Source organism: Oncorhynchus keta, chromosome 13 (assembly GCF_023373465.1).
Source record: "Oncorhynchus keta strain PuntledgeMale-10-30-2019 chromosome 13, Oket_V2, whole genome shotgun sequence".
Classification (NCBI taxonomy): domain Eukaryota; kingdom Metazoa; phylum Chordata; class Actinopteri; order Salmoniformes; family Salmonidae; genus Oncorhynchus; species Oncorhynchus keta.
The window spans coordinates 32,996,063-33,010,385 of NC_068433.1; the positions used below are offsets into that span (position 1 = coordinate 32,996,063).

Sequence of the window (14,323 nt, forward strand, 5' to 3'; positions counted from 1 at the left end):
TTCATATTTGTCAACTGTGCTCCCTCTCCGGCCTCTTGGTAACCAGGCTGCTCGTTATGGCGCATATCTGTCACCATCATTACGCAGACCTGCGCTCACCTGGACTCCATCACTTCCCTGATTACCTTCCCTATATATATGTCACTCCCTTTGGTTCCTTCCCCAGGCGTTAATGTTTCTGTGTTACTTAGTTTGTAGTATGTTGTATTTATTTATTAAAACACTCACTCCCTGAACTTGCTTCCTGACTCTCAGCGCACATCGATTCAGAATAACGCCTCACCTAAAGGAAGGATCAGGGAGTGTTTTTTTTGTGTCAGGTGGAATGATGTGGGGTCCGGGAGCTGCTACAGATTTTCATGTCTCAGCCAGATTGTCCCGACGGGCTCCCCTGCCTCAGCAGGATCAACGGTCAGGCCTCTTGGTCACCAGGCCGCTTGTTATGGAGCACACTTGTCACCATCATTACACGCACCTGCGCGTCATCATACTCACCTGGACTCCACCTCCCTGATTACCTTCCCTGTATATGTCACTCTTTGGTTCCTTACCAGGTGTTAATGTTCCTGTGTCATATATGTGCATTGTCCGTGTTTCTTATTTTGCATTATGTTGTGTTTATTTATTAAAACACTCACTCCCTGAACTTGCTTCCCGACTCTCAGAGCACATCATTACAATATTCAGATGGGACAGGTATATTAAAATATGCAAGACCTTCCCTTATGAACGTAGCACACCCACCACCCTGTCCAGTTGACCGATCTGATTGAGCAATAACCAGGAATAATAAAATCAAGAAGTGGTCTAAGCCATGTTTCTTGAACACATATCACGTCAAGTTTGATCTCTAAATCAATTACATATTAAACTTCTGACCGTTAGCAATAAGGCTACAGGCATTCCACGGAAGGATAACAAAAACCAAAGGTCTTGTCATCATACTGAGACAATCCATAATTAGTATTATTTGGAGTCAACATATCAACAATCTTGGTGACAGTAACATCTGCCAAATTCTGCACTGCCTACAAACTCTGTTGCTGCTTCCACAATGATCTTCAAATTGGCAGTTAGTTTTTCCACAAACACAGTCAGGTTGATAACCATTCCAATGAAGGCTATGGAGTCAATAAGATGACCTATTAAGGTGTCCTTTGACATGACACATTTGTTAGAGCAAGATTTCTGAACAGGTATCTGTGTCTAAGCAACATTTTCTACAGTAGTTTCACTTATTCCAGGAGACTATTATCTCCATCATTCTGCCTGTTATGCTCCCCAGTTTCTGTGTTGTTTTGGGTTTGTATGTGTGTATTTCAGGAAATGGCGTCCTGGATACAAAGCAGCTGATTGGTCGGCCCCATCGATGATTGGCGCTCTGAACCCACCCTCTCGTCAGGGGAAACAGCTGTTTTCAATTACCAACTCCTTCTCCAGCTGGATAAAAGCCAGTGTTCCTTTGTCAGGAGAAGATTGAGCTCCTTGGATGTTCTGTGTTGGTTGTAGGCGAGTGACAGTTTTGCTGAAAGTCTTTTGTAGCCACTACTTCTGAGGTATGTGTATGGCAAAAGCACTGTGTTCTTGATCATTGAAATTATTAACTTTTATGTTAGTAATTATTCTGTTTTTGTTCCCAGGGAGGAAGGGGTTAGGCAAAAGGCCTGTGGACATGTATAACCTGTAGTATTTACTGTCTATGCACAGTAGGTAAGACCTGGGCAGACCACCCCCTGTATTTTGGTTAGCGTGCCAGGAGGTGCTAAAAGGATAGGTAAGTAGTGGGTAGGCAGGTGAGGGGCTCTAACTTCTACTTTCTTTGCTTCAGTCCAGCCCCTTTCCCCACATTACTGTGTTAAGGAAATAAGTTCCCTGTAAATGGTAATATTCTCTGCCTCGGTCATCCTTACCTGCACCTACAATCACATACCTCTTTCACTCCAGGGGGAGTTGAGTGTAGTGTGTTCTCTCCAAGAGGTGTACATAACACTACCTAATAATTCCACCAATCTGCCCTGCAGCCTCTGCATAAGACATTCAGAGTGAATAAAATAAAAAACATGTATTTGTTTTTACTCATTTCTAGTCTCTTTCTGTGACTGGCCTCCACTAAATTCTGCACTGTCCCACATTCACTATAATCATGTTTCCTTCCTCTCTTTGCACAGAGCTGCTACATGTCCCATGCTTTGGCATTTAAAAAACCTTAATGGAGATGGGACAAACTAACAGTGAAAGCCCATCGGTACTTTCTTAGTTAACCTTCTCAAACATTAATAATAGTAATATTTAAAATGACCAAATCTGGTAGCTTTGTATACATTTTCTTCTTGGGGGATTCTGGTAAGATGCCAGCAAAGTCCGATTCTGGGCAGATTCAATCAGTTCCAGCCCCCTGGAACAGGGCAGCTTCTGGGCCAATTCCTTGTTGAGAGCTGGGAATTAACCAGGCTAATGTGACCGCACCAATCTCTTAACGAATAGGGTGTAGATGAGACTCTGTGGTCCTATCGAACACATTACTTTTGTTTTACACTACCTTCACCCTGTTCATGTTCTCAACACTAGAAGTGCCACTGCTGTCAACAGTGCTAAAATCATGGCATTTACTTTTCCTTTCAGCACAGATCATCCAGGTCCACGACTTTCATCATCCCCATCCATGTCGATCAGTCTAGCACAGCTGTTGCTAAAACCACCAACCACAATTTAGAACGATGTTCCTTCCTCCTGACCTCTCCAGTTCTGTTGTTACTGGCAAGACGAAGAGGCATTCAGTGTTGTTTTCTATCAGAAAGGATACCGGTCAGGTTTATTCGATAAAAGCAATGTCAAAAAAATAAATAATCATTACGACATTTGTAATGAAGGGCAGATATAGGAGAAATGTTTAAGATCAACATTTTTATTAGTTGGACAGGATTTTTATTTTGTCAAACTTTCTTTGACAAATTGATGGAGACTGATTTTTGAATAAATTATGATTTCCAAATAAGGCAATTCATGCAGATTTGTGGACTCGAGTCACATGACTTGGACTTGAGTCTGACAAGTCACAAATGTGACGACTTGAGACTGGACTATTAGGCTATCCATGTAAATGTACTGTTTAGCAATCTGCTACGGCTGCATCTTTGCCACAACAGGCTACCTGTGGTATTTTTATATTTCAGGTAGGTCTAGTTTGGTGGGTTATAATTTTACCTCAGTTGCGGAACTGCACATGTCTAAACATAGCTGTAACATCACGCTACTTTCAATACTTATGGGATGAAGATGTAACAAATTCTGGTGAATTAATGACGATATTTGTCCGGAATAAATAGACTACAGACAGAACATGCAATCTTATCGACGGGGCTGTAGTGGAACAGGTTGAGTGAGAGCTTCAAGTTCCTTGGTGTCCACATCACCAACAAACTAACATGGTCCAAGCACACCAAGCCAGTCGTGAAAAGGGCACGACAAAACCCATTCCCCCTCAGGAGGCTGAAAAGATTTGGCATGGATCCTCAAAAGTTTATACTGCTGCACCATCGAGAGCATGCTGACGTGTCAGAGGAAGGCCCTAAAAAGTGTCAGACTCCAGCCCCCCTAATCATACTATTCTCTCTGCTATCGCACGGCAAGCGGTACCAGAGCGCCAAGTCCAGCTCCAAGAGGCTTCTAAACATCTTCTACCCGCAAGCCATAAGACTCCTGAACATCTAATCAAATGGCTACCCAGACTATTTGTATTTTTGGCACAACTGCTTGTCTTGTTTTGCACACTTTGTACAAAATAATAAAATGCAGTACTACAGGATATTTCTTAACGTAGCTCTTTATTAGCTAGCTATAACTGGCATGTTCACGTATCGCCAACCAGGATCAAACTGCTCCATGACCTAACCATTTGGGTGGTCTTAACCAATCATAGCACAGTATGATACGGCGGTAAAATGCATCCAATTACAATTCAGTATGTTTACACGTGAATATTACATCCCCCTTCTTTTAAAACAAAATAAATGTTTACATATTCTAAGGGTTTCTTTTGATACATGCTCTGTAGTTTGAACTCAAGGTAGGTAACCATTTATATTGTATACTACACCAACTGAATCAACAGACTCCGAAACAATAATCCAACATACTGTTACTTTTCAAACAAGGGATTCTCAGCAACTCAGCTTTCACTGTAGAAATAACATCTTCACATTTCAAACAAATACAATACCTAAGCATTTCAAGTGAACTTTCAATAACAAGTTTACAGTCTGGAACTCTTTTAGGGCAGCGAACCGCCTACACCCTTTGACGTTTCACAGGTCTAGGACAGCTCTGGTCTTGACCTCTCTTCCAGATCTTGTGCAATATGATGCTGTCAGTAAACAGTTCTTGTGGTGTTGCAGGTAAGTATGATTGATGTATGTTGTGCTGTGTGTGTGTTGAGTCCATCACTTTCAGGGGAACAGTTCATCTCATCAGTGTGTTATTTTGTGTTCAGTAGGTGACGACGATTGCGGCGGTACACCGCTCCTTCTGCGGTGCGGACGTAATATGTAACGTTCCGTGTCAGCTGGCTGGATGACGACTGCTGGTTTCCAGTGGCCATGCTCCTGGATTCTAACTGACTCTCCGTCGATCAGTGGTGGCAGTGGTCAAACTGACCTGTCGTAGTATCGCTTTTGTTGTTGTTGTCTCCGTGCACGTTTTTTTTAATGCATTTCCTTGTAGCTGACGACCTCAGGTTGCAGCTGCTGGTTGGTGCTGGGAAGAATTGAGCGAATTCTGCGGCTCATCAACAGCTGGGCTGGTGATTTGAAGTAGTCAACTGGAGTGTTGCGGTATTCAAGGAGACTGAGGTAGGAGTCTCTCGTCTGCTTTTGCTTTGTCCATGAGTGATTTAGCAATCTGCACAGATTTTTCAGCAAGGCCATTACTTTCAGGGTAATGCGGGCTTGTGGTGACATGTGTAAACTCCCATGCTTTTTGTGAAGGATTCAAACTCATTTGATTTGTAACAGGGCCCAAGTGAGGTAACATTGGCTCTTTGGTGTTTGAGGGGCGTCGCTCAAGACATATGGCGCATTTACCAACAATGTCCTCTATTTGTTTGCACATTCTGGGCCAAAACAAAATGTCCCGTTCTCTCTGTTTGAACTTTTCCATGCCCATGTGTCCAGCATGGATCTTTGTCAAAATCTCTTCTCTGAGACTGGAAGGAATAATGATTTTCTCTCCTTTGAAAATTATTCCGTTGAGCTGTGATAGTTCATCACGATGGTTCCAGAGTTCTGAGACGCTGTGAGGGCATTTGTTTACACATATGAATATTACACTGCTGACAGCTACAGGGACATAAACACCAAAAAAATGCTGCTTGGAGACAAGTGTCCACGATAGTGGGATTGCCAGGTCAGTTTAGTAGTGAGCTTATGCTAGATGTTAGCTAGCTACCGTAGCTTGCTAACCTAGCCAATGAGGTGTGTGTGTGAAAGAAATAGTCAGATAAATTATGCTAGTTACTACCCCTGGTAACTTAGCCAAATAATCATGTTTGAAAGAGTGTGAATGTCAGATAAATAGTAATAGAAATGGTAGATACTACTGTACCCCTGATAATTTGGTCAGCTAACCGTGTGTGTACAGTAGGTGACATGTTCATGATAGCGGTCTAATAACTATAGTTATTGTCACGTTCTGTCCATCGTTCGTATGTGTTTTCCTTGTTTTAGTGTTGGTCAGGACGTGAGCTGGGTGGGCATTCTATGTTGTGTGTCTGGTTTGTCTATTTCTATGTTTGGCCTGATATGGTTCTCAATCAGAGGCAGGTAGTCATTGTCTCTGATTGGGAACCATATTTAGGTAGCCTGTTTTGTGTTGGGTTTTGTGGGTGATTGTTCCTATCTCTGTGTTTGCACCAGATAGGACTGTTTTGGGTTTTCACGTTTCTTGTTTTTGTATTCAGTTGTTCATGTGTACATTTGCGTATTAAAAGAACCATGGACACTTACCACGCCACATATTTGTCCTCTGATCCTTCTCGCCTCTCCTCTTCGGAAGAGGAGGAGGAAATCCCTTACAGAATCACCCACCACAACAGGACCAAGCGGCGTGGTAACGGGCAACGGCAAAAGCAGCAGCAGGAGAAGGAACAGAGGCAGTAGCAGCAGCAGTGGGAGAGGCTGCACTACTTGGAGAGATGGACTTGGGAGGAGATTCTAGACGGGAAAGGACCCTGGGAACAGCCTGGAGAATATTGCCGCCCCAAAGCCGAGCTGGAGGCAGTAAAAGCAGAGAGGCGGCATTATGAGGAGCTAGCACGGCAGAGCGGATGGAAGCCCAAGAGTCAGCCCCAAAATGTCTTGGGGGGGGCACAGGGAGAGTGTGGCAGAGTCAGGAGTCAGACCTGAGCCAACTCTCCATGTGTCTCAAGGAGGAAACCAGAGCCAGTGTTGGTGAGCGAAGCAGAGACGGTGAAGGAGTTAATGGGGAGATTGGAGGAGAGAGATATGAGGGAGTTGCTGTGTTGGTGCATGAGACACGGAATTCGCCCGACGGAGCGTGTCAAGGATTTGATGACACCTGGGTCAGCTCTCCATACTCGTCCTGAGGTGCGTGCTCGTCGGCTGGTGAAGATGGTGCCAGCCTCACGCACCAGGCCTCCTGTGCACCTCCCTAGCCTTGCACGTCCTGTGCCATCTCAGCACTACAGTGCTCCAAGCAGTGCTAACCGTGGCGAGCGTGGTGCTGGTCAGGCACCGTGTTATGCAGTGGTTCGCACGGTGTCCCCAGTACGCATGCTTAGTCCGGTGCGCTACATCCCAGCTTCCCACATCTGCCGGGCTAGGGTGAAGATCCAGCCAGGGCCGTTAGTGCCAGCCCTGCTCTCAAGATCTCCAGTACGCCTTCACGGTCCAGTCCATCCAGTGCCACCTCCACACACCAGCCCTCCGGTGGCAGCTCCCCGCACCAGGCTTCCTGTGCGTGTCCTCGGCCCAGTACCACCAGTGCCAGCACCACGCATCAGGCCGACAGTGCGTCCCGCCTGTCCAGCGCTGCCGGAGCCTTCCTCCTCTCCAGCGCAGCCGAAGTCTCCCGCCTGTTCGGCACTGCCAGAGCTCCCGCCCCTCATTCCAGAGGCGCTAGAGCTCCTTAGTCCAGCGTTGCCGGAGCTTCCCATCGGCCCAGCGCCGCCAGTCTACCCAGCGCCGCCAGTCTACCCAGCGCCGCCAGTCTGCCCAGCGCCGCCAGTCTGCCCAGCGCCGCCAGTGCTGCCAGTCAGCCAGGAGCCACCAGTCAGCCAGGAGCCGCCAGTCAGCCAAGATCTGCCAGTCTGCCAGGATCAGTTAGATCCGCCAGTCAGCCAGGATCCACCAGTCAGCCAGGATCCGCCAGAACTGCCAGTCAGCCAGGATCCGCCAGTCGGCCAGGATCCGCCAGTCTGCCAGGATCCGCCAGTCTGCCAGGATCTGCCAGGATCCGCTAGAACTGCCAGTCGGCCAGGATCCGTCAGTCGGCCAGGATCCGCCAGTCAGCCAGGATCTGCCAGTCAGCCAGGATCTGCCGGAACCACCTGCCTGAGCTTCCCCTCAGTCCCGAGCTTCCCCTCAGTCCTGAACTACCTCAGTCCAGTGGGGCCCGTTGTTAGGTTTCCTAGGCCAAGGTTAGCGGCGAGGGTCGCCCGCCACTCAAGGGACGCTAAGGAGGTGGACTAAGACAATTATGGAGTGGGGTACACGTCCAGCGCCAGAGCCGCCACCGCGGACAGATGCCCACCCAGACCCTCCCCTTGTGCGTTCGGAGTCCACACCTTGGGGGGTTCTGTCACATTCTGTCCATCGTTCGTATTTTCCTTGTTTTAGTGTTGGTCAGGACGTGAGCTGGGTGGGCATTCTATGTTGTGTGTCTGGTTTGTCTATTTCTATGTTTGGCCTGATAGGGTTCTCAATCAGAGGCAGGTGTTCGTCATTGTCTCTGATTGGGAACCATATTTAGGTAGCCTGTTTTGTGTTGGGTTTTGTGGGTGATTGTTCCTGTCTCTGTGTTTGCACCAGATAGGACTGTTTTGGGTTTTCACATTTGTTGTTTTTGTATTGAGTTGTTCATGTGTACATTTACGTATTAAAAGAACCATGGACACTTACCACACCGCATATTGGTCCTCTGATCCTTCTCGCCTCTCCTCTTCGGAAGAAATCCCTTACAGTTATGCTAGGTAATTTATTTATTTTATCCATTATTTTACCAGATAAATTGACTGAGAACACATTCTCATTTGCAGCAATGACCTGGGGAATAGTTACAGGGGAGAGGAGGGGGATGAATGAGCCAATTGTAAACTGAGGATTATTAGGTGACCATGATGGTTTTAGGGTCAGATTGGGAATTTAGCCAGGACACCGGGGTTAACACCCCTACTCTTACGATAAGTGCCATGGGATCTTTAATGACCTCAAGAGTCAGGACACCCGTTTAACGTCCCATCCGAAAGACGGCACCCTTACATAGGGCAGTGTCCCCAATCACTGCCCTGGGGCATTGGGATATTTCTTTTAGACCCGGGGAAAGAGTGCCTCCTACTGGCCCTCCAACACCACTTCCAGCATCATCTGGTCTCCCATCCAGGGACTGACCAGGACCAATCCCGCTTAGCTTCAGAAGCAAGCCAGCAGTGGTATGCAGGATGGTGTGCTGCTGGCATAAATGGTTTGGCTTATGTTCATGTCTATGTAGAAGAAGATTTTTAGTGGAGAGAACTCAGGGACAGCAGCTTCAGGCCAGCAGCCTTGGAGCTTCTGCTACATTCTTTCTTTTCTGGATCCATTTATTGTGCCTATGGCAACAAGTGGCAATTTCACAGCCAGACCCTCTACTACACCATCCACAAGTGTTGTCCCCACTGGTGCATCAAGGCCCTCAACGTCATCTACAAGAGTGACCATCGCCTCCATCGGTGCAGCGAGACCCTCTACAACATCATCCACAAGTATGACCACCACCGGTGCAGCCATGGAAGATGATGAAATGGAGAAAGCACCTCTGGTTCAAGGACCACCTGAGATTATGAACCTCATGGAAGTGACCAGAGGACCTTGGAACAGAATTTGGCCGTGGAGAGAAAGAGAGAGGAAAGACGTCACACCAGGCGTCATCGGAGGTACCAGCCCCCAGATCCACTCAACTCATTTCAGCAGAGACTCCTCCAAGCCGTCGAGAGGGATGCAGCCCAACCTGATGCTCACCGGAAGGAGGATGAAGAGACCCTCTTTGCCATGAGCCTGGTGCCAACACTGAAGAGGCTGCCTCAGCAAAGAAAAGCAGCAGTCAAGGTTAAAATGTATCAGCTGCTTTTTGAAGCTAAGTTCAATGGTAAAAAAAATTCTCTACATCACAGGTAGTGTCGTAAGTGTTGCGACAGTGAAGTAAAGTAGGTCATTTTTACAGTATACTCATGTAGGCTAATTGGTATTTCAGATCAAAGTATTAATGAGGCAAATGTATAGCTGTTGTTCCTAGGTTAGAAAATATCCCAAAACAAGTTTGCTGTCTAAATATTTGCCTGTCATTCATCTTTTGATCTGAAATACAAATTCCATGAGTAAACAGTATTACCAACTTTACCGCACTGTTCCAAAATGTATGCCTCTAACTACACAAGCAGTATTTAGTTCATATAAATCTCATATTTTATGGTGTTCTATTATGTTAAGCTTGTATGTGTTGTTTTTCTCTTCCCTTTCAGAAATGGAGTCAATTTAGCAGACCAGCTCACAGGAAGGACAGGAAGAGGAGAGGAGTTGTCGGGGCCGACCAGCTCACAGGAAGGACAGGAAGAGGAGAGGAGTTGCCGGGGCCGACCAGCTCACAGGAAGGACAGGAAGAGGAGAGGAGTTGCCGGGGCCGACCAGCTGACAGGAAGAGGAGAGGAGTTGCCGGGGCCGACCAGCTCACAGGAAGGACAGGAAGAGGAGTTGTCTGGTTGTTGTTTTGACCTCTCTCATTGTACCTTTCTTTTCACACACGTCAGTTCTGTTTAAATTCACTCATAGTCATTTGTTTATAAAGTCTTAGGATAGCATTCATTATTTTAGATTTCTGAATTGAAACTCATCCACAGATGCTCTTGTTTGTTTCTTACGAGACTAAAGGTGAATATTTATTTAATTTAAAACCACTTGAAAACCAGGGTGTTGAAACTTTTTGTGAAGTTATGTTCCATCGACTGGTCCGTGACATCCAGGGGCCGTTTGTTTAGCTGTGTTATGGCAACATATTATTTTCATTTTTTCAGAGAGAGACACACACACAAACCTCTTCGTACCTCAGATCTCCAGTGCCCTGCCCTCTCTCTCTTTGTGGCCATGTCTGAAGTTCCTCTACTACGTCTAGGCTTTATGAGTAGTCCCTGTATCTGTCTGCAGTTGTGCCAAAAATACATGCTCTTGTTCTCTTAAAGATTACAGGCTACACATTCATTTTTTTACATGCACACACAATAGTTTTATTTTTTAAAACATTTTTACAACACACATACCTATCATGTTCTTTCCTGTACTTGAATACTTATGTTTTCATAGTCGGTTGTTTCAGTTGTTTATTAATATCGCATGTATACTTAATCTGCTTATTTCTTCCCTACACCTTTGCAGATCTAAGACAAGATGAAAGTAAAAACATTCCCTTCCCAAATTGTTTTTTTTTCCACTTGTATTTTGTCACGCCAGTGAACATGGTGGTAAACTGTACTATTTGTATGGACCGGACCCTAGCTTACCCTTTCATCATATTAACTGTGTCTTATCACTTTAATTAGTGCTCCTGCTCACCTGATGTACTATGCCAGGTGTGTATAATACTGATGTTAATGGGAGAGGGAAGTGGTTAAGGTCTAGTCTTTACTCCCAAATGTCACTTAAATATAGCTTCCAAACAAAGAGAGACAATGATGGGGAAGAAATGCAATTTTATAGGCAATGGTGGATGGTTCTTAAAATAACCTTTTTTATGGGGCACTTAAAAGATCTGTTTCACTCCACGTCATACTGCCATGGGACTTCACCTGCTGGCGATGAGAAGTAGGTGGTCAGCTTCTCCCTCACCTGGGGTGCCTGTCTGGGGGCGTCGTTGGCACCTGCCCTGGTGACCATTTGGCGTACACATCTCCATCTGGAGCGGCTCCTGGAATGACCTCCGCAGGTAGTTTTTGAAAACACACGTGGCCTTCAAGCAGGCATCGACATTTGAGGGGCTGAGACCAAGCATTCTCCACCGGGCTGACAGAATCCCAAAGGCGCATTCAACAACTAACCTTGCCCTGGACAGTAGTTTGTTAAAGATTCTTACAGGCTTTGCCAATAGCAGTTGGCGTCCAGCCTCATGAGGTTGGGTCTTAAAGGAAATGCCTTGTCGCCGATGAAGACATGGGGAACAGGTCCAGGGTCTTCAGCCTCAGGGAGTGATGCAGGTGGTGGAATCTCCAGGGTGCCATCCTGAAGTGCCTGGCTGAAGGCAGAGGGTCCCGCCATCACTTCCCTTGCTGTAAGCACCAACAACATGGAAATAGTAGATGGCATCTACTACAGCCAAGAGTACAACTGAATTATGTACCCTTGTAGTTGTAGAATTGTGAACCTGAGCACGGCGGAGCCTGGATTACTACATGTTTCCTGTCAATAGAGCCAAGACAGTTGGGGAAATGCCACCTCTCCAGGATCTCGGCAGCGATGGTCTTCCAGTCTTCCTCCTTGGGGACAGGTATGTATTCACCAACCAGACAGTCCCAAATGGCTTGTGCCACAGAGGGGACAATGCCTGCCACCGTGGACCGTCCAACTCGGAAGCTGAATCCTATGGTCCTGTAGGAGTCCCCTGTCGCCAAGAATCTAAAATATAATTCAAAATAATTATCAATATTGTGTATAACCTGAATTCCACCCACATAATCTACCTCATTACAGTTTACAGCTCTATTAATTATATTGTAATACTCATCAACCATCATTAACAATGCCTTGAAACGGTACAATTCAGTCTGACTATATCAATAAACTGTAGCCCAGGCCAACTCTACTCTTAGAAAGAATGGTACTATCTACTTTAAAAGGGTTTTCTGGCTGTCCCCATAGGAGATCACTTTTTTGGTTTCAAGTATAACATTTTACCCAAAGGGTTATACCTGGAACCAAAAATGGTTATCTTATGGGGAAAGCAGAAGGACAATTTTGGAACCTTTTTCCCTAAGAGTATGTGAGTCCAGTAAGAATGTAATAAATGACTAACTGTCTTGAACAACAAATGGGTCCTGGAGAAGACGATCCTAACTTCATCAGGCCAGAAGGCACCTCAACTTTCTTTTCATTTGGTAACATTGCATAATTAGAAAAGGATTATAAACCAACTTTGGGAAAAGTTATAGTCCTAACTTTAATAATACATTCTGTAAAAGTACATCTGATGTCAAATAGGGACTATTAACTAGAGAGCCCTTCAGCTAGCTAAGTTGTACATAAAAACAATGATTCAAATATCAATCAATTATGGTATCAAAGGCTTTAAAAAATTTACTAGAATGTAGCTTACGTTCAACTGGGCTGATGGACTCCCGGTAGTTGGTATCCATCCGGGCGATCCTGGCTCCAACCATCTGGATCAGGTGATCGAACTGGCTTCGGTCCAGACGAAAGAAACTTCGGAATTCCTGTCCAAACAGTCAAAGCTCTTGAATGAGACAGTGGAACTCCCCTGCCTGCTTTCAGGACTTTAACCATCTCTAGACCTGCGCTTTCAGCGGGGCTGGTCCCGGCCCAACAGCACGATCAAGACCACCTTCCTCAACGTTGGTCTTATTCAGTGTTGCCAACTAATTTTCAGGGTAAATTGCTAGAGGAAGGTTGATTAGTTGCTAAAAGTTCCTAAATGACATTGTCATGCCATTGGGTGATAACGTAAAACTGCGTCATTACGTAGAATACACAATAACGTTACTCAAATTGACTGGCCATCTCAGCAACAAACAAAAAAAAATATTTGACAGTTTTGACAGGTACAGACTCCCACTCTTTTCTGTACATTTTTGATTGAGGCATGTTGATTGATGTTATAAGTTCTGTTCAAGATCAAACATTCGTGACCAACTATATTCATTGGGTTTGGCTCGTCGAACCTGTACTACTGCTGCTGTCAGCCAGCCAACAATGATTTGCAATTTGCTGAAATTGCTGCTGGCTGTGCACGAGCTGAGCGCCTGCTGCTGACGCCACTCACAATGCACTTTTGCAGCCTGGCACGTGTGTTGTGACTGAGTGTGTGTGACAGAGAAAATCATTTTTGTGTCATTTTAGAGGGAAAATGTGTGCATTTTAGCGACTTTTAGGACAGCCAATAGCTACTTTCCTTACTGAGGAGTTGGCAACACTGCTTAGGAGCCTACAACAAGTCACAGTAACACATTAACATTTTTAACCATAACATTTTTGTTTGTATACAATCTACATTAACAATCTAAATGGACCAAAAAGAGACAATAGAAAAAAACTGTCAATGGCATTGTGAGAAAATTATGGTAACTAGTCTGGCCCTAATTCAGGTTAATTGTTTTGTTTTTTCAGACCCCCCCTCCACACACACACAGGTTGTGCTGGCTCACAGAAAGAGTGGGTCATCTTCATTTTGGTCAAGGCTCTCTATGGCAGGTTCAGCAACTGAGGGAGCTGACTTAAATGAGTAAGCAGCTGATGAACCAAAAAGCTGCAAAACATTATCAGGCAGCTGGTGCTCATAGCAAGCCTCACCAGACAGCTTCAGTCCATATCGAATGTACAGGATGGAGTTAAGGGTCTGCAAGGACATCCGATTTCTAAGTCAGCTTTTTACCACACTCATCTGGCTGAATGCTCTCTCGACTTCAGCATTGGAGTGTGGCAAGAACAACACAGACACAGCAGCCATGGCAAGTTCTTGAAACGGGTTGATATCAACTGCATCCCTGAACTTCCAAATCTCACTCCAGAAGCCCAGTGTGTTTTTTGTCTCCTTCCATTTACTAAGATGGATGGCACGCCATTGCTGGACAATCTCATTTATCTCTGCAGGGGAGTAGCCAAGGAGCTTGGCTATTTTTTCTATTTCTCCAGGGTACTTATTGTGCTTTAGAGTTTCCTCCACATTGAAAACTGTACTGCAATGCTTCGATGTTGTCCGGCAGTCTCACCCTCAACTCATTAGTGAGGGAGATGGTGAAGGCTACACACTGCTTTCGGACATTGTTTTCATCCTCAGGCGCAAGGTGGAGCACAGCTGCCTTTGACTCAAAAAGGTAACCAAGGTACGGCTTGGG

The 14,323-nt window shown here is 45.5% G+C and overlaps 1 protein-coding gene across 4 annotated transcripts; it reads left to right on the top strand.

The window, feature by feature from the left end:
- The first annotated feature begins 216 nt into the window (after positions 1–216).
- Positions 217–10,677, top strand: LOC118392223 (uncharacterized). 4 transcript variants are annotated; one of them, XR_004827327.2, is made up of 4 exons: positions 217–1,556; positions 1,641–1,774; positions 2,623–4,847; positions 9,731–10,677. XR_004827327.2 is itself a non-coding variant. In XM_052460019.1 (4 exons), the coding sequence occupies exon 4, from the start codon at positions 6,474–6,476 to the stop codon at positions 7,701–7,703; it is 1,230 nt and encodes a 409-aa protein (XP_052315979.1). In that variant the 5' UTR covers positions 3,045–4,066; positions 4,275–4,394; positions 4,490–4,847; positions 6,049–6,473; the 3' UTR covers positions 7,704–7,801. The 4 variants fall into 4 exon arrangements, 3 of the variants coding, with proteins under 3 accessions (XP_052315979.1, XP_052315980.1, XP_052315978.1); XM_052460019.1 differs by lacking the exons at positions 217–1,556; positions 1,641–1,774; positions 9,731–10,677 and adding an exon at positions 6,049–7,801 and having other exon boundaries at positions 3,045–4,066; positions 4,275–4,394; positions 4,490–4,847; XM_052460020.1 differs by lacking the exons at positions 217–1,556; positions 1,641–1,774; positions 9,731–10,677 and adding an exon at positions 6,049–7,801 and having other exon boundaries at positions 3,045–4,066; positions 4,275–4,394; positions 4,493–4,847.
- Positions 10,678–14,323: the final 3,646 nt, after the last annotated feature.

Excerpts from the sequence above, each read along its gene's own strand:
- LOC118392223 (XM_052460019.1), top strand. The coding sequence starts at position 6,474 with ATGGGGAGATTGGAGGAGAGAGATATGAGGGAGTTGCTGTGTTGGTGC.